General features: G+C 48.8%; 1 protein-coding gene across 4 annotated transcripts in view; it reads right to left on the bottom strand.

The window, feature by feature from the left end:
• Positions 1-311: 311 nt before the first annotated feature.
• GRAMD1B (GRAM domain containing 1B) overlaps positions 312-20,128 on the bottom strand; it is a 99,243-nt gene continuing 79,426 nt past the window's right edge. For all 4 annotated transcript variants that reach the window (XM_011927000.1, XM_011927001.1, XM_011926999.1 and 1 more), the window contains 12 exons: positions 18,592-18,748; positions 17,270-17,459; positions 15,273-15,416; positions 14,162-14,280; positions 13,737-13,879; positions 11,183-11,286; positions 10,404-10,607; positions 9,213-9,303; positions 4,942-4,953; positions 4,493-4,600; positions 4,062-4,179; positions 312-857 (listed from right to left, as the gene is read on the bottom strand). In XM_011927000.1, the coding sequence (XP_011782390.1) occupies positions 768-857; positions 4,062-4,179; positions 4,493-4,600; positions 4,942-4,953; positions 9,213-9,303; positions 10,404-10,607; positions 11,183-11,286; positions 13,737-13,879; positions 14,162-14,280; positions 15,273-15,416; positions 17,270-17,459; positions 18,592-18,748 (1,480 nt within the window). In that variant the 3' untranslated portion in view covers positions 312-767. The remainder of the gene's footprint in view (positions 858-4,061; positions 4,180-4,492; positions 4,601-4,941; positions 4,954-9,212; positions 9,304-10,403; positions 10,608-11,182; positions 11,287-13,736; positions 13,880-14,161; positions 14,281-15,272; positions 15,417-17,269; positions 17,460-18,591; positions 18,749-20,128) is intronic.

The raw sequence follows: 20,128 nt of genomic DNA, 5'->3' as shown, positions 1-20,128 counted from the left end.
CTTCGCCCAGATCCAGCCTGGGAGAAGACCAGAGAGAAAGTGGGTGGGAAAGTAAGAAATTCCCAGCCCTTACTGGGTCCACACCCTACACAGGTCGGAGGAAGGTGCAGAGGTGATGGAGGAGAGTATCTTTCAGAACACGAGTCTTGGGAGCCTGCCACCCCACAATGCAGCCTTCCTAGCTTTCCAAGCATCCTCTCCATCTGATGCTCAGTACGGTCCGGATCAAGTGGGCGGCCAACCCTAGGAGTTTAGACTGGGCTCCCTTGATGTGTCTGTGTTCCCAAGAGAATGCCTGGGGAAGCCTGGGGTAGGGAAGAAAAGATTCGCTTTTATTTTGGAAACAAATCAAAAGGGGATCAGGGAACGAAGCACCTTAAGCAATGCCGTCTTGAGACTTCTTTTTGAGACCCTAGGGTCTTCACAGGCATAACTTTGGCTCAACATTTCCCTTCTAAGAGCCAAGAATGGCCAGCAAGGGAAGGGGTAGGGAACAGAGGGTGGGAGGAGGGAGATCAGGGGCGGTCGGTGCTGAGAGGCGGTTCCTGCCCTCCTCAGCTGCTCCACCCCAGGAAAACGCTGCTCCGGCCAGCACAGGGAGCGGGAGGGCCCGCTCCTTCTCCCTGGTACATAGGCATTATCTCTTTTTTAAAATCTGTATATAATATATATATTTATATTCTGTATATATATATTTATATATATATTTATATGGTCTATGTACATGTATTGCACAGGCCTCTTGCAGCCACCCTGTTCCTGCCTTGTCAATGATAGCGATTCCTCTTTTCTTCACTTTCCGACGTGTAGTCGCGGGACCTGATGCCATTCTGAAGGTTGATGAGCGAGTCCTTCATCTGCAAGACAGAAAACCCCACCCCAGGCCTGGGTCTGCACTTTCAGTGGGATTCTCCACCGAGCAGCCCTCTCCCCACACCCGCCTAGGGCAGGCCTCCAACCATGCCATGGGGCTGAAAAGAGTCGGGTACCTAAAGCAAGGCTGGTTCTCTGGGCACGCTATTTCAAACAGAAAGGGGACAGTCAGGCTGGGCGCGGTGACTCACACCTGTAATCCCAGCACTTTGGGAGCCAGAGGTGGGAGGATCGATCGCTTGAGGCCAGGAGTTTCAGACCAGCCTGGGTAACAGAGAGAGACCCCATCTCTATAAAAAATTTAAAAATTAGCCAGCCCCTGTGATATGCACCTGTAGTCCTAACTACTCAGGAGGCTGGGGTGGGAGAATGGCTTGAACCCGGGAGTTCGCAACTGCAGAGAACTATGACTGCATCACTGCCCTCCAGCCTGGGCAGCAGAGCAAGACCCTGCCTCTTAAAAAAAGAGAGAGACAGAGAGGGAAAGGGAGAGGGAGAGAGAAATAAAAGAAAAAAAGAGAGGAAGAAAGAAAGAAAGGAGACAGACAATCTAGCATGGGAAGCCCTTGGGTAGGGCTTATTGGGTCTCAGTGCTGAATCGAGAACTCTCTTGAAGTGTTCAATTGCTACAAAGAGCCTCTCAGGCTGTCACTGACTTGATCTACTCGTTTCATCTGGTTTCCCTGATGATCCTTAATATACCACATGCCTGTCTCTAGCCACACTGTTCCCCCCACCTGGGAATCTTTGTGCTCTTGCCTATGCCAATCTCACCCATCTGCTAAGGCTCAGAACAAATCCAAACGTTCTCCAGCTCTCAGTCATCCCTCTCCTTCACGGTCTCTCACACAGCACACTCAGGCTCCGGACTTCAGTCATCTTGCGTTGCTTGGTTTCATGTTTGCTAGGACTAGAACTGTGTCTAAACCTTCTCTTGTGCACCCAGGGGCACCACGCAGAGAACTGGGTAGGTTCCTAGTTGGTACCCATATCAGCAAATTAACATTTTTAGGTCATAGACTGCAGTCTAAATGGGTCTAAATGGGAGACTAGAATGGAGCCCGGCAGGAGAATTCTAAAATGGCCCATCACACCACATATTTAAATACTCACATATTTACATACTGTCTCTGGGTAAACTGCTCTGTTACAACATAAGACAACATTTCTGGGGTAAATGGTTACAGATTTGGGGAAAGTCTGGTCTCCCTGCTTAGACTACCACTTTCTTCTAGCTGGTTCATTTATATCTTCTGCTCAAGACAGAGGACGAGGCCATTCTGTTATTTTAAAAGTTACTTTTAAAGAGATTGAAACAAAACAACTCTCTTAATACTTGTAGGGTAGAATCCACTAGGCTATAAGTCTGACAGCCCCAACCCCCAAGTTAAAGAGCCCCATTCTGAAATAGAATTCTAGAGTTGGAAGAGACCCCTGGGTCATCTAGTCCAACTGTCCCAGTTTAATCTATAAGTTCTTTATCCATCATCATCTAGTTACCCCTTGAACACTTTCAATGTTGGAATCTCAGTTCTCTACAGTAGCCTGTTCCATTGCTGGACAGCATTAGCCACAGTTGTCTACATTTGATGATGAAGAAAAATTGCTTTCTTAAACTTCTAGCCCTAGTTCAGTGGTTCAGTGCTCTGGAGTTTTCCAGTAAGTCTAAACCTTGACACCTGTTGGCCTGGGTGTCTGAAGACCACCCTGTTCTCCTCACCCCTGTGTTCCCTTCTCCTGGGTTTATCCTCAGTTCCATCAACGATTCTTGAAATGGTAGGGCTTCTAAACTCCTCACTGTGCTTTTTGTCTTCTTTTGGTTAAAAAAAAAAGAAATGCCCTCCTTAAGTATGGTGACAAAGCTAAACACATCCAACTGAGTCCTGATAGCTGCATTAAGATTCTTTTCCCTTTTTTTTTTTTTTTTTTTTTTGAGATGAAGTCTCACTCTGTCGCCCAGGCTGGAGTGCAGCCTGGGCGACATCTCAGCTCACTGAAACCTCCGCCTCCCAGGTTCAAGCAATTCTCCTGCCTTAGCCTCCCAAGCAGCTGGGATTACAGGCGTGCGCCACTATGCTCTGCTAATTTTTATATTTTGAGTAGAGACAAGGTTTCGCCACGTTGGCCAGGCTGGTCTCAAACTCCTGACCTCAAGTGACCTGCCCTCTTCGGCCTCCCAAAGTGCTGGGATTATAGGCATGAGCCACCACGCCCAGCCTCTTTCTCCTTATTTAGAGCTAAGACCAAACAGTGCAAGGAAATAAAGTTTAATTTTAATGAGCACCACCCATATGCCATCAAATTCTGATGACAGTTCCATGAAGCTATGATTATAATTCCTATTTTATAAATGAAGAAACGGAAGCTCAAGGTCCCTTGCTCACGGTCACAAAATTAGTTAGTGGCAAGGCTGGGATGCCATCTCTGGCTGGTCACAAAACGTCAGAAAGGCAACTCTTTAGGGAGAGAAGTTGTCACGTAGCAGGGTAAATCCTGAGTCTATCACTTTCTAATTCTCTTGCACAGCAAAGGCAGGTCCCTGCTCTCTAGGCAACCACATGGAGGCATATTTTATAAGATACTAAACTATTCTGGGGAAGCAGGAAGCTCCCTCCCCCAAGGAAACTAGGCTAATTTTTGATTTTGCCTCAGGATGATTTGCCTAAATAGTTGATCTCGTTTTGCGGGGGGGAATACAGGCAAACCGCACGACAAAGATGATGCTACGACAAGAAGACATAGTACAGCCATCTTCCCAGACTATCAGTGCAGTGCCACCGACTGTCAAAGGAGGGGGCGGTGAACATTAGAAAAAACTCGAAGACACGCCCTCTGGGAAGACAAATCTCTGTAAAAGGGTTGAGGGGTTCTCTGTTTAAATGCCTGTCAGATGGTTACGGTTACCAAAAATAGAAATAAAAAGAGTTCTCCTTCCAACTAACCTATAGCTTTCCTGGTGCACATTCAGTGGGTCATTTTATTGTTATTATTTTTTAGAATACACCTGCATTTCTAGCAGCCCACTCAAGGAAGGCTTTCCATTTAGAACAATGCATGGCTTGGAAGAAGAATGAATTGGAGGGAGAAGTCTGGAGGGTGGTGATAGAGACGAGGATCTTTCTCACAGCATAAGGGAAGGAGTCCCTGCTCTCAAAGACTGGGGCAAGCAGAGAAGGTGGGCATCTCACCTGGTCAAGGAGCATCACTGAGGATTTGATGATCTCCCTCCATTTTTGGAGCTCAGTATCATGGTACTTTTGTTGAGACTCTAAGAGCTGGGCCCATTCTGTCTGAGACTGGGGTAACCTGTGGGGTAGAAGAAGGGGTACCCCAGCAGCTGGAGTTATGCTCAGCGAACTGTCCTGTGCTCCCAGACCCCTAAAGGACAGAGAGTCACATCAGAGTGCTTTGTCCTCTGCCCACTGCCCCTGGTTCCCCTGTGCCCCAGATCAGAAGTGGGCTGAAACTATAGGGAGAGATTCTGAGTTTCCCTATGGGGTCTTCCCAGAGGGCTATCCCTTGGGCAAGGGCAGTGAGGCAGTTCCAAGGAGACTGGGAGACAGGTGTTATGGCACTGGGTGGGATGAAGGTGGAGGTAAGGGGACGAGGCCAGGATTACCTTTCTTGGAGCCTTAGACCCTGCCAAGCAGTGAGGGTCTGCGTGGTGTATTCCAACATCCAGAGTTTGTAGAAGAGCATCATGTTAAGGATGACCAGCAGCACCAGACTAGGAAGGAGACACGGGGAAAAAAACCAACAGCAGTGAGATGTCATCTGAGCCTAGGGCATCCCCCATCCCAGAGGCTGCTGTCCCTGACCAGTGGGCCACCCAAAGCATTGCAGTGAGTGAGTGAGTGAGCTGGAGGGATGCAGCACGGGGGAGAGAGAAAGAAGCAACCTAATCTGGACGGGCCAGGATACAGGGAAGAGCCATGGAGAGGGGCGTGGGATGAAGGCACTAGAAAGGAGAGATGCACAGGCACCCAGAACCTGGGCACCTGGGGGAAGAGAGGTATGGTGGGAAGGAAGAGAGATGAGGGGGTAAAGGAGTAATCATAGAGCCAGTACCTGAAACAGATCCTAATGGGAGCAAGGAAGAAAAATGGGGAGGAGGCAGAGGTTAGAAACAGGCAAGTGTGGGGAAGGGGAAAACTGCACTGAAAATCAAGCTGGGAGCGAGTGAGAGTATATGAGAAAAAAAAATACTAGAAGCAAAGACACAATGGATGAGAAGACCCAGCAAGGACAAAGCACGAGAAAGCAACAGACAGACTCTTAGTATTTCACGGGTGCTAAATTGAGAAAAGATTCTCCCTACCAACCCAACCTTAGGACGTAATTGAAGGGTGAGACTGAAGGAGGAATTCCACTGGGTCCCTAGCTCTGCCAGTGATACCTCTTACAGACATTAGCAGAACTTCCCGCAAGCTGCAAACTTCCCTGCCTCAACCTGATACCAGCTGGCAGGGATCATGGAGACAGGCTGAGGTTTCCCAGAGTCTGGGTCAGAACTGGTGAGAGACAGGGGAGGCAAGGATCATCCAGGGGCTGGAGGGGCTGTGGGGAATGAGGAGTCACAGAGAGACTGCAGGAATTCCCTCCTTCTCTCAGCCTCACTGGCCCCCTAAACATCACTGTATTACAAGCTCATAGGATGGAGAGATGAAGACATCATCGTGGGTAGAGAGGAGCCAGAGACACACAAAACTGGATGCAAACCCTGGCTCACCACTTAAAACTCTCTTAACTTTTGATCAAGTTTCCTAGCTTCTTCGACCCAGGGACAGTAACACCTATCTTACTGGGATTGTTCTGTAGATGAAAGGGAATATATTATAAAATATCCTGGTACACTGTAGGCCCTACACAAAGGGTAGTTCTTATCACTAATGGGGGAGATGTGGACACACATAGAAAGAGAGAAGATGACAAAAAACGAGGAGATAGGCCGGGCATGGTGGCTCACGCCTGTAATCCCAGCACTTTGGGAGCCCAAGGTGGGTGGATTGCTTGAGCTGGGAAGTTCAAAACCAGCCTGGGCAACACAGCAAAACCCCATCTCTACAAAAAAGAAAATTTAAAAATTAGTTGGGTGTGGTGAAATGCACCTGTGGTCCCAGCTACTAGGGAAGCTGAGGCAGGAGGATTGCTTGAGCCCGGGAGGTGGAGGTTAGAGTGAGTTGAAATCATGCTACTGCATTCCAACCTGGGCAACAGAGTGAGAACCTGTCTCAAAAAAAAAAAAAAAAAAAAAAAAGGAAAGAAAGAAAAAGAGATAAAAGAGAGATGGGTAAAAGACAGCAAAGAAAGAAAAGCCTATGCGATGCCTTAGGGTTTTCAAAGCGTATGCCTGTGCAAGAGGTACTGTGTTTCTCATCCATGCTTCTGGTACTGTGGAAGGTAGACTTCTTTAAACTGGCAGCCACAAGTTTCTGGGGCTGCTGTCTTCTCAGGCCTCTCTGAGTTGTCCGCAAGGCCTTTAAAACTTTTGTGTTGAATTTTAATGTCACGGTCTTTAATTTTATCAGCACACACTGGGTCATCTGAACACCCGCCTCTTCAGCACAGCCTGCTCACGACCTTGGTGCCTGCATTTGGGTTTATGTTTGCAATCCTGTCTGTGCTAAGTGAAGGTCAAGGGATAGCCCTGTGTGCTGTCTGAGTGAAGGCTGCACAGTGGTCGACACAGGGAAAGGAGGTGGCTGAGTCACGCTGTAGCAGGCACGTGGGGGCAAGAGCCTGCCAGACACAGGGCAAGCTGTGCTGTGTCAGCCCGTCCCACACACAGGCTGTCAGCAGACACTCGGCCTGGATCCTGTAGCACTGAATTAGAGTCTGATCATTCTAAACTTACAAAACCAAAAAGTTAGTTGATAACATGCTATACAATTTGCCTAGGAGTGCAGGCCTTCTCTACTTAAAGTCAAAATGCAGAAAAAGCTTAAACACAGAACTAACCTGAGGTTACAGTGCTCTACAAACCGAAATCCAATACAAGAGATTTAATTTAACAGAACAATGGCATGAATCTCATTAAATCGATGTTGCCAAGTGTGACTTTTACTAGTTTTACATTTATTTATTTATTTATTTATTTATTTATTTATTTATTTATTTATTTATTTATTGAGATGGAATCTTGCTCTTCAGCCCAGGCTGGAGTGCAGTGGCATGATCTCGGCTCACTGCAAGCTCTGCCTCCCAGGTTCATGTGATTCTCCTGCCTCAGCCTCCCAAGTAGCTGGGACTACAGGCACCTGCCACCACATCCGGCTAATTTTTTGTATTTTTAGTAGAGATGGGGTTTCATCGTGTTAGCCAGGATGGTCTCGATCTTCTGACCTCATGATCCACCCGCCTCAGCCTCCCAAAGTGCAGGGATTACAGGCGTGAGCCACCATGCCCGGCCTACAGTTACTTTTGTTTTTAATTTTGTAATAATATCTTCATTTCTTATGCTATCATCAGAAGAATTTTGCATCTACTTTTATGTGACATATTCAAGTCACTGAAAGAGTCCACCTCACGTTCCTCATGGCTTCCCCTCCTGTAAGTGATCCCCAGGGCCATCCTAGACCTTGTCTTCTTTGTCACACTCTATACTCTCTATGGATGCTTTCATTCACACCATGGCTTTCATGCTATGGATAATTAAGCAGTGACTGCAGCTTATACTTGTCATCTGAGCTCCAGGACCACATCAGCACAAATCTGTCACCTCTTCCTGGATAACCTATGGCACCTCAGACATACCTGGAACTGTTAAATGTTTTCTTTGGAAATGCTTTGCTAAATTCCAGATGTCAGTGAATGACACCACCATGTATGGTCCCTCGAATCAGTAGTTCATCTTCCTTCCCTACACAACCAGATGGGTGATGAGTCTGCCTCCCAGCTCCAGGCCTTCATCCAACCTGACAGCTGCTCTCGCCTAGATCTCACAGCTCACTCTGACTGACCTCCCTACCTCCAGTCTTTACTACTCGAATCCATCTGACATATTGCTGTCAGAGTGATTTTTCTCTTTGGTACAAATCTGACCGTGTCACTCCTGGGCTTCCATCAGAGTTTCCTGAGGGTGAGGCTGTGCTCTGCCTCTGCCTCTCAGAGAATGCTTCAGTGAGGCCAGGGTCACAGAAGCAAGACAACTAGAGACAATATGGTGCACAGTGCGCAGCAGGTAGAGCCTACATCTGGCCAGCTGCAATGCTCCCACCCACCTATGTCCCACACTCTTGAAGCATACGCCCATCCAAGGAAGGCATGGGACTGTGCAATGGGCTGAGCCAGGTGGAAGAGCTGTCCTTAGATGTCCTAGTGCTTCCTGCCCGAAATGGTTGAATAAAGCCCTGGGCAGCTGATGGCATGGACTTATTCCTCAGATAGCTAACTGTTCTCCCATCGTATGTCTTCATTTCTTTTGACTTTACTTTTCCCTAGCACAGCATCTTTCTTCTTTATTTATTTATTTTTATTTTTTTATTTTTTTGAGACAGAGTCTTGCTCTGTTGCCCGGACTGGAGTGCAGTGGCGCGATCTCGGCTCACTGCAAGCTCCACTTCCTGGGTTCATGCCATTCTCCTGCCTCAGCCTCCCAAGTAGCTGGGACTACAGGCACCGGCCACCACGCCCAGCTAATTTTTTGTATTTTTAGTAGAGATGGGGTTTCACCGTGTTACCCAGGATAGTCCCCATCTCCTGACCTCATGATCCGCCCGCCTTGGCCTCCCAAAGTGCTGGGATTACAGGTGTGAGCCACTACGCCCGGCCAGCACGGCATCTTTCTATGCAAGTTACTAAGCCTACTGTTTTATAATATCATAGCAATTATTATTATAAATAGTCTACATTAAAATAAGCATCCACTTTTCCTGTATTGTAGGCATTGATTTTGTCTGGCTACCCTGCCAACGTGTGGGCTCTGTTGCACAGTTCCAGTGCCTGGCACAGAGCAGACACTCAGAACATCTAATGAACGAATGGACTCCTAAAATGCCCTCTAGCATTTCCCTGTTCGCATTTAACCATCTGTGCAGGAATTTCAAACCTTCTGTCTCTCTCACCCACTTGAAACTGAATCCCTGAAGGGTATGGATGCTGCATGAAGCATTTTCTTCTGAAGGCCTAGCATACAGTAAATGCTGAACAAAGCAGAGACAAAGAAGCAAAGAGGTAAGCAACAGGCAGAGCAACCAATCCAGACAGAGAAGACTAAAGGACACAGACAAAACCAGGGAAAACAGTAAGGGTGCTCAGATGCTTCAAGAGACGAGGGCTGGGGCACCAGGCTGGAAAGGGAAGGTGGTGAGGGCAGGATAGGAGAATCTAGAGTCCCTTACACACAGCTGATAACCAGCAGCAGCTTGGACACGCTCTGCAGGTGGAAACCATTGGGGGTGTCCTCGGGGATATGCCGCGTCTGTGTGGAACCTGTGGGGAGAATTAAAGAGACCATCACCATGGTGACCCACAAGTCCAACAACTGCTGGCGGGGACACTGGTCACACAGCAAACATCAAAGACTGATGGAAAAATGTCCATGACACTGCGACAGCAACGATATGCTAGACACTGCCAGCTCTCCAAGAGGAGAAGGTAAAATCCTCAAGGGCAAGGTCATAGGTTGGGTCAGGTAATCATTGAACAAATGAGAAAATCAACAGGCCCATGTAGCCAGGATATACAGGCCCAGGACAAAGTGATCTTCAGCTACGGGAGGGGACACGGCACTGGACTAAAGACAGCTAGCTGGCTTTTGGCTCTGGATCTATTCCTAGGAAGCTACATGATGGTGGACAAATCATGTAAGCGCTCTGAGAGTCAGTTTACTCAAATGCAAGGCCAGTCAGAAATCTTAAAGGCAAAACATGTAACATGGAAGTGCTGGGGGGAAGCTAGGGGGCATGCAGAAGATGGGCACTCTCCCCCGACTCTCTCCTCTTCTCCTGCCTCCCCTGTCCCTATCCAGCTCAATTAGTTATCCAGCTCAATTAGTTGGTCTCTAAGGCCCCTTAGAGTCCCAGGTTTCCAGCATTCAGCAAAGACAAGGATGTGAATGGCTGGGTGGGAAGAAGAAGAAATATTAAGGGAGTCCATGGTCTGAGAGGGCAAGCCTGGATTGGCCCATGGGGGTGAAGTGAAGGGGGACTGTCTTGAACTCCCTGGTCTTTGTGTAATGAGATAATCTCTGTGGTCTGAGCTGTGGGATCTCCTTAGTGTATTTCCCAAGAACTTGGAAGCTTCACACTTGAGCCTATGCAGGTAGCCATGGAACTGGGGCAACACGAAAGCATAAACACGAAGGCAGCCTTTGTTAATTAGAGCATACATATGGGTTCAGTTGGGGCTGAGGAACTTCAAGAGCAAAGAGAAACAGAGCATTGGGAGCCTCAGATTTAGTGACTTATGTTCAAATTATATACAAATTATATCCAAGGGGCAAAATGAGTGTGCACGTGTGTGCCTTGGTGTGGGCATACAGCTCCAGCCCAAAGCTCAGTTCACCCCACCTGTCCCCACCTGGCACACACCTGCCACATGTTTGATCCTGTGGCCCACATCCTCATCTGTGGGCGTGGTGACTGGGCTCATCACCTCTTCCAGGTGAGGGACTCGCAGGTGGGCATGGGGACGCTTCCTCCTCCGCACCGTCGTAGTCTTGCTGGCCTTCTCTTTGGGAGATTGTCTGTGCATCTCAGCCAAATAAGTGCTCTCCGTCTTGGCCAGCTCGCTCTCTATCAGAGAAAAAAGGGCCACAGGAGAGGCTACCTTCAGCCCTCCAGATGCAACTCTCTGCAGAACCATTTTCCTATTCTGTATTCTGGGAAGCTAGGTGGGTGGGTTGATGACCCTCAGAGATGCCCATGAGCCTCAGGAGGTACTTCTGGGACCCAACCCCAGTCAAACCCTTCCTCTGGGGTTGTTCAGCATTTCAAGGAACCATATGTTCCCAATATCCGCACCCTCATGTATACAATTTGGGGCATACACTTCTTAAATAGATGCATTCACAGGCATTTTACAAATACTTCTTGTCACAGAGTCACTAGGTCTGTGGTTCCTTTTGGGGTGAAGGGTGTTATAGATCCCTCAAAGATCTAAACACCCTAGACAGTCGTGAAAAATGCACGTGTCCACACACATGCCAAATTTGGTGTCCACATCTGGAGCAGGCGTGGGTACCTCAGGAAACTACTTCACCTTTCAGTCTCTGCCTCTATTCTCAATACCATTCCCCTGAATGGTGGGCAGCAGGAGTGCAGTTTATTGTCTCTGCAGCCCAGCTAGCAGCAAGGATTGCAGTGCTCACCCAAATGGCGGAAGTAGTCCTCCAGCCCACTCCAGAAGTTCTTCTCGATGAAGGTTTTCACTAACCCCCAGGGCTGTTTTCTATAGCGCAGCTCTGTGGAGACCCTGAGGAGCAAGCCAGACAAGATCAGTCATTTCCTGGGTGGACCTGCCTCTGCTGGGAAAAGGGAAATTCGGGATTAAGGCCAAAGCCGCTTCACAGTTGTACTAAACTTTGTAAGTTAAAAGGTCTTTCCACATCCATCACATCCTCTGATCTCCAGGACCACCCTCTGAGCTCAGTGGAGCTAGTGGATTTATCCCCATTTTATAGATGAGAAAACTGAGGCATAGGATATTTAAGCAGAGCAAAAGCTAACAACTAGGGTTCTGACTCCAGAGTTCTCTTATGATGGCACACTGCCTTCTCTCAGGGGTCTCACATAGGGCCCAGCAGCCTGCCTGCCAGGCAAGTGGAGGCTCTGCCTGAGGTTCAAGTCTTTTGAGAAACTGACACTGAAAGAAAGTAAGATGGCCCATCCTTTCATCAGGGTCCTTCTCTCCTTCTCTAGAGACTTTTAAGTCTAAGTCAAGTTCTGTGGTTTTATGACTTTAACCTTTAAAAGCATCAGTCACCCTGGGCAATATAGTGAGACTCCATCTCTACAAAAATAAAAATAAAAATAATTAGCCAGGGGCATGTCTGTAGTCCCAGCTAATGGGAAGTTGAGGCTGAGGCTGCAGTAAGCCATGATCACACCACTGCACTCCAGCCTGGGGAAGAGAGTGAGATCCTGTCTCCGAAAAAAAGAAAAAAAGAGTATCACCTATTGCTGGCCCTGGCTCCTGCCTCTCCACTGCACCCCAGACTTCGCCAGCTCTTGCTCTTTTCCAAGCATTCTCGCTCCCAGTCGCTGGTCGCACTTCTGCCCATACCCCCTGCAGTATCAGCTCTTTTCTCTCCTATGCAGCAGCCCTGCTCTTTGACTCCCCCTTAGGTTCATCTGTATCTGTCAATAGATTCTCCCAGCTAATCCATCCCACCCCATCCCACCCCGTGACTAAGGCTGCCAGGCCACCCTCATCCCCCTCCTCAGGGGTGCCACCTCCACCCATGTGCCAATGGGACAATGCCTGTACTTGGAGACACCTCACTCCCCAACTCAACAACCATTGACTGCATCGTGGATGGGCACCTTCCTATAACGGTCTGTTCAAGGTCAACCAGCTACCTCTGCAAGGCTGCAGAGAAAAGATGCAATTGAAAGATCTTCTGAGGAACCCGGAATTAAGAAACCTAGGTACTGTGGAGGAAAGGATAAGAATAGGAGGGAGAGAGAAGGAAGGAAAATAAAAGAAGGAAGGAGGAAGAGAAGGAAGGCTGAAGGAGGAGTACATGTTCAGGAGGAAGCACAGAACACCCAATCCCCAAAAAGTAACCGAGAGAATGAAAAAGATGCAGGCCCTCTTTTTTAAGAGATAGGGTCTTACTCTGTCTCCCAGGCTGGAGTGCAGCTGTGCAATCGTAGCTCATTGCAGCCTCAAACTCCTGGGCTTAGACGATCCTCCTACCTCAGCTGCCCGAGTAGCTGGGACTACAGTACGTGCCACCACTCCTGGATAACTTTCAATTTTTTGCAGACACAGGGTCTCACTACATTGCCCAGGCTGGTCTTGAACTCCTGGGCTCAAACAACCCTCCTGCCTAAGCCTCCCAAAGTGTGAGAATATAGGCATGAAGCACAAAGGTCCTTCTTGATGCGCACTTGTTGAAGCCCAAGAGATCCCCGTGCAACCTTTTACTAAACTTTTATTTGAACTACATCACTGAATTTTTGGCTCCTTACAACCAAAAAAACTTGGTCTGAGGTACAGGTAAACGGTCTGATGATTTTCAAATGGGTGTGTGTCTTGCCTTTTCAATTACACTACAAGTTTCTTCAAATGTCAGGGTCGAAATTTCTTCCTTCCTTTGGAGGCACATCACAGTGCCCAGAACTAATTATTCACTCAATCAGTGTTCTCTGGACTCTGGTATGTGCAGGCCCAGCTGGGTGCTGGGAATGAAGTGTGAGTGGAATGGAATTCCTGTCCTCGTGGAGCTCACTGTCTAACACTAATGGCAACCCACACAGCATGGTGGATAGGGCACAGGTTTACAACTCTAAGATCCGGGTTTCAGTGCTTACTAAAGACATGACTCTTGGCAAAGTTCCTTAACTTATATGAAACTCAGTTTTATCTGAAAAATGAAGATAAATCCACCTCTTCGAGTCATCCTAAAGACTCCGGTGAAGGTAGGTAAAGCGCCTACACTATACTGTATGAGCCATACACAACCAATAAATAGCAGTAGCTATACAAGCTTTACTAACAAGATGTACAGAGTGGAGAGAATAATTAACTCTTTCAAAATAGGGTGGCGGGTGAGCCTCCGAAGGCTTCGGAGAGAAAGCAGAATAAAGAGAGTGAGCAGCCAAGCACACCCCACCTCTGCCTTCCCCGTCAGGAGCAAATGAACGTTCTCTAAGGTAAGGACCACCGTCTGACTGCCCGGCGCCCTGCACACGGCGCACCTGAGTCGGCTCTTGTTGCGAGCAACGCGGGTGAGCGTGTAGCGGTTGATTGTGTAGAAGTAGTCATGGTAGGGCACGTCGTGGGTGAGGACTTCGGCATCGATCACGTAACATTCACTCTCCTGGCTCGCCTTGTACATGGTCTGTGGGCAGAAAAGGTCCATTGGACAAGACTGAACGGGAGCAAGAAGCTTGGAAAAGCACCTTCTCCCGCCTCCCCCAGCCCACCCCACCCCAAGACTTCTGAACAGGAGAACCGGAATCGCTGGAATCAGCAGCATCTAAACAAGCAAGATGCCACCACTGCCTTGGGGCAAAATGACATTGCGCCCTGAAACTCCTTCCTGACATCTGCCCTGAATCCTTCAAGACAGAACACAGGAATCTCCAGGCCGCTCTTCTGTGCATCTGCCGGCTCTGCTCACCTGTGTCTCCCTGACAGTGGCAGTTTTGGGAGCCAGAGGGTTGGTAAGGGTGATGGTGTAAAGAATCACTCGGCTCTGGTTTCCGTTCTCCTCCTTTTTCCATGGATGGAAGATGATATCTAAGGGTAGAGGAGAGCCCTGGAATGAGGAAGGGAGGGCAGAGCCCCCCTCCCCAATCCGAGTTTCCCCTCCAAGTGACCTTCTGGACTGTGCTTACTACTGCCTGGCCCCCAAAAGGAAGCCAATGGGAGCCCGAGGGCCAGGCGGAGGGTGGGAAGAGGAGGAGTAGTCGAAGCAGAAAGAGGCTCATTGTAGCATTGTCAAAATTCTACACAAGGCTCCAGAATGCTGATTGTTCCTGGGGCTGGGACAGGAGGTCTTGGGGCCACCTACGGGGGTACTGGCAACACTGGCGTTACTGTGGCGAAGGCCTAGGGTCCCTTGGGAACAAGTCCTCTCCTCTAAGCCATAACCTCCCCGTGCCCTCAGCATGCCCTCTCCTCTTGGCACACAGGCTCGCTGATGCCCAAATGCTTTGTAATAGCTGGATGCTTACAGGTCCCTGCTGTGGGAAGAGTTTGGGGGAAGGGGAGGAGGCAGAAGCACAGACGGTCAAAGCATGAACCCCAGATCCCAGATGTGAGGCCCGGCCTAGCTCCTTCTTAGCTGCATGAGGTCAAGCAAGCACTAACAGTTTGAGTTCCAGCAGCCTCATCGGTGTCCACACACAGGGTAGCTATGAGGTCTGAATGAGATAACATCACAAGCATGGCATAGAGTGGGTGCTGCCAGCGAGGGAGAGCCGCTGTGCTTTGCTAGACGGTGAGCCCTGTGAGGGCAGGGACAGGACAGGTCTTAGGGGCTGGCATCGAGCGCCTGGTATGCAGTGGGCAAGGGTGAAGCTGCAGTGCTGGTGAAAAGGGAGGGCAACAGGGCCTGAGGGAGCTCCCACACCACAGAAGGCTGGAGAGAGGGTGTTTGGGCCCTCAAGTGGCCGAGGGAAGGAGGGTGTGTGGGAAGAGGAACAGGGAAGGGAAGGAAGCAAACGTAGAGAAGGAAGAAGCGAGGACGAAGAGGGAGGAGTGGGGGGTACAGTCCCAGCAGAACGGACCAGAGAAGCGCCGCTGCTCCATGAAGTCCCGCTGGAAGGGTGAGTTGGTGAAGAGAAGGTCATAGAGCTTGTCCACGCTGAAGTTGAAGACTTCATTCACGTACTGCCGGCCACTCAGGTCCTCATAGAAGGCCTGGACCTCCCCTGCACAGAAGAGAGAATCAGGAAGTAGACAGTGACAGTGGAGGGGCAGGAGGCCCCAGGAACATCCTCCAACTTACGTCTCTGGCTAACATGGGCACAGCCACCAAGGGTATGGAGAGACCACAGAGTAGGATAGCTGAGCTCATGGGCACGGTTTATGACTTTGCTTTCAAACTCTTTCCTTTGCTGGGATGCACACCATTTCCTTTAGTTGACACTCTGCCCATTCCTTCTCTACAAAGTGTTTGGGAATGTACGATTTGCTTTTACACTTTCAAACCTCCCTAATTCAGTTGATCTTAGACTAAAATTCAAATAAATGACTACTTCTCGAAGTTGCCTAAATCCAAAGAATGGGGTTTTGAGAGTCTGCAAGTCAACTCCAATCAACAACAAATTGTAGTTGTGACCCATGGCATAGGTGTGTTTGAGGGAACATAGACTAATCTGGAAGTATCAGTGTACAGAACTGCTGCTAAGGCTGGGGCTGGCCCAATAGGCTATGATTCCTAACTACACTTCTGTAAGGCAGCCTATTTCTACCATGAAGTCAATACCTACTCCCCCTTTTAAACTTAGGATTACAGCTTCATCATATAGCAAAATAAGAATTCAAACCAGAAAGAGAGGCGCACAGAGCAAGGTGTGGGAGGGCTCCAAAAGTGGAGCTGCCTTCAGTCTCAGGGATGCAGAGCCCTCCCGGCACATCAGTGGTCCATATACAGAATATCACCAGCCAGGGAATTTCACCTGTAATCTGAATTTTCCAGCTGCTACAGGAGAATGCATCTGAGGATACAGGTGAGCTGCTAAAGCCTCAGTGCTCCACCCGAGCCCTTGGCACCCCTCAGTCACTAATTACTGCACCTGCGTGGGTGGGTATGTGATCTCAGGAGGCTGACCTTTCTGGCACCCCTAGGACCCTGAGGAAACCAGAGAACTCTGAAGTACCCTGTAGGGTCAAGTCCTACGACTGCACAGATGGGTACTGCACAAGCGCAGCACAGGGGGTATTCACACCTTCGTTTATGTGAATGGCACCCCGGAACTAGGCAGCACCCAACCCATGCAGTCATTTGTGCTGACCCTGGACTCTGCATGGGGGTGGGTAAACCAACCAAAGGCTAGAAAACCACTGCAGGTGGCCCCTAGGAGAGGTGTCCATAGATTCACAAGGGAGCACTGTGTTCATACGCTCACTAGTCATAACAGACCACTCATTCAGTGGAGGAAACCCATCAATTGATTTCTTGAATGCTGAGAATTTGGCTTCTCTCCACGGAAGGTAAGAAGCAGCATGTGCCCAAGGGAGGTCCTAGAAGCTAATCCTACGCAGGCATGAAGTTAGAAGCTACCTGCTTACAAAAATCAGAGAAACAAGGGAGTCTCCAAACCCTATTTGACTCAGCAACACCTTTTCTTCTAGCTGGGCCTAAACACCCCATGCTGCAAAACTTGCATTAACAAGTTTTGCAACTATCATCAGGCTGTTTCTGTTAAAATCTAATTATTTCCAGGGAGCAGCTGACTGGTGCCTTCCTTGTGGCTTATACACATTGCCTAGCCTTGCACGTCTTTGCGGGTAGGGGCCACAAGGCAAGCCAATGTCAACAGGGGGTAAATTTAGTGACAAGACTAAATGACAGAACAAAGCATTATCTACGAGAGGCTCCTACAGCAAATAACTGAAAACAGGGATGTAGACTAATAACACAGGTGCCTTTTGTTAAGGAAGCCCTGCTCCCATCTTTCCACCAGGAGCCTAGAGAGTAACTCCAGTCCCCACATAGAGATCTCCTTTTAGCCTTCAAAATAGAGAAAGGGCCACTCCTGACCCGTTTTCAAACGCCCACCTTCATCGTGTGTGTCAGAAGAGTCACTGAGCTCAGTGGGGATGTCCTCATTGTCATTGAAGTCCAGTGAAGGGGAGTTCACAGGAGCGATCATCTCAATCTTCTCCCCCATGATGTTGTCAATGGCGAGCTCCTTCTCCAGGGACCCGTCTCCCTCCAGCGCCTCCTCCTCCAGGGGCAGCCCATCAAACTGCAGCCAAGACAGAGGAGTCACCCACCAGAGAAACCTGGTCTGGATCCACTCTCCGAGAGGAGATTAGGGATCCAGCCTTGGCAGCTCTCACACTCCCAGCTCAGCTGCTCAGGAGCGAAGTCAGTCAGGCTCCAAAGCCCTTCCCCAGAGCTGCCACAGAGGATGGGCAAACACCGTACAAGGACTACTGACTGCACTTCTCACGCTCGCCATTCCAACAGCACAACAAGCTGGTCCCCACAGGGCCAGGCCCTTTCCTGGAGCCGCACCTGCACCATCCTGCAACAGGGTCAGCCTGCCTCCAGGTAGTACCTGTTTATCCTAAGAAGCTCGAAAGGCTTCATAAGCATTTTTTAAAACTCATTCTCTCCTTAGCCCTGGAAGGGAATTGATACAACTCTTTACATTTTAAAGATAACCTCAGAGATGGAAAAATAAAGACCAGGCATCCAATGAATAACGTTTTCATTCTAAGGGCAGCTGGTCTGACTTACAGCCTACTGAAACACAAGGTTCCCTTTGGAGGGAGTCCTTTCCTGAAGAACCCAACCTGTTCTCCTGCCTGCCAGCACACGCCCTGACCCTCTTTCCTCAACAAGGTTCTACCTCCTCTATAACAGAGTCTCAGAGGACAGAGGTCCTCTTACACATTTTTATGGCTTCCACAAAGTCTACCACAGTGGAGAAACAAGCCACAATACGTATACTCAATAAATATCAACCAAATGAGTGGATAAACAATGAATTGTTCTACAGTTCTATATTCATGCATGACTTTGACGTCAGATCAAGGCAGTGAAAAAACACCTGGGATTGTTCTCTACCAGAAGGGCTGATCAGCAGCAGTCCAGCCAAAGCAAAGCCCGCACAGCGGACTTGAAATGGTTTTCATCTGCTCAGAAGTCAAACCCAATCTTGTACCCCAGGCACCTAGCCCCAGCTCTGGACCCCGGGCTACGCCACTAGAATGCAGAGAGCCTATCTGCTCCAGAATGCCTCCTTGAAGAAACTGACCACAATGTAACCAATCTCCTCTCTACCTGCTCCCCAGATTGGGTTCCCAGTGAACTATGCTAGGGAATGCTGGCCACAGGACTGGGGGTAGAAGCCAAAGGCTGACTGCCCATACCGAGACGGGGGCCTCACTGCTCCCCGTGGATGTCAGTGTGCTGTTGGTGATGGATTTCTTGGGCAGCTGTGGACTGGCGTCTGGCTTGGTCTCTATGCTGCTCTTGGATGAGCTGTCATTCACTTCATTCTCTTCCACAGGGATCTCTTCACAGTATCTGAGAGAAGACACCAGTGAGTCCACGTTAACCTCGGTGGTTCAACACAGCCAACTATTCTAAGAATCTCAGACCTTTCAATTCATCCAAATCTATGAGATCTCCTGCTTCTTCACTTTGTATATGATCTTCCTCTAACCAAAACTCCCCCGCTTACCCCATTGCTCTCCTGAAATCTCCTTCACATCCCACCCCACCCCTCCCTGCCCCCCATGTAAAATTTCTGGCTGCGAACTCACCTTTTCTAGGCAGCCTCCTTAGAGTTATCCCTACCTCAATGAAAGGATTATTTGTCTTAAGCTATTTTTTCCCGTGGGTGCCCATTCCATTTTAAGCCTCTGAATCAAATCTCTGGGTTCTGAGCATGCATTTTATTTCCCAAACAGTGACTAAGACAGGACTCTGGACACGAGCGCTCCTTCAGTGGCACTGCCCAAATTCTGGATGACAACTAGAAAACTTCCCTGCATTACACACCTAGAAAGAAAACCTCCTTGAGATGAAGGTAGGTGCCCGTCTAGGAACACTTCAGGGATGCTGCCGTTGCCTCCTCCAAGACAGCAATCATCACCCTATCATCATCATCCTCATCTGACCTGTACTTATCAAATCCAGATGCTTGGCAACTCTCTGGAAATCATTATGTGCATTTTAGAGATAACCAGATAGGTATTCATAGAGGTTAAGCGACAAGACTATTATTTTGACTGAGCCCAGACCTAAGCACAATAGACATTCAATGCTCTTTTCTTGCCTTTTGCCTGTGTATGCCTCTGGCACCACCACCAAGCCTGCAGCTAGCTACCCTTCCACTCTCAAGCATGCTTTGTGCCAGTCTACGGGCACATCTTCCCATCTTCCTTAACCTATCAACAGCATGTGACACAGTGACAATACCTTCTGCTTCACTTCCTTCCCTTGGCTCCCAGGACAGGAAACCTTCCTAGGGCCCGCATGTGCTTTCAAGCTCTCTTCAGCTGCTTCTTCCCCTCGTTGAGTGCTCCCAGGGAGTCCTTGAACTTCTTTTTATGTTCACCGAGTCACTTGAAATTTCAGCTAATCTCATGACTATCCACCAATAATTGCTGCGTTTATGGCCTCAGCCCAGGCTTCCCTGTGACCTTCACACTCCATACCTAAATGCCCACTTGACATCTCCATTTGGCTAACAGGCATCTCAATCTCAACTTGCCTGAAACTGCCCTCCTGATCTTCCCCGTGAAACCTGCTCTGCCTACAGTATTGTCCATCTCTGTCTGCAACAATGCCATCCTTCTAGGCAGTAAAACCAAAAAAGTCTAAAAGCTACCTTTGGTTCTTTTCTGTTACATCAACATATCCTTCAAAATCTATTCAGGAACTAAACACTTATTGCCATTT

Source organism: Colobus angolensis, unplaced genomic scaffold, assembly GCF_000951035.1.
Source record: "Colobus angolensis palliatus isolate OR3802 unplaced genomic scaffold, Cang.pa_1.0 Scaffold7, whole genome shotgun sequence".
NCBI lineage: Eukaryota > Metazoa > Chordata > Mammalia > Primates > Cercopithecidae > Colobus > Colobus angolensis.
This window is presented reverse-complemented; position numbering and strand designations above follow the sequence as displayed.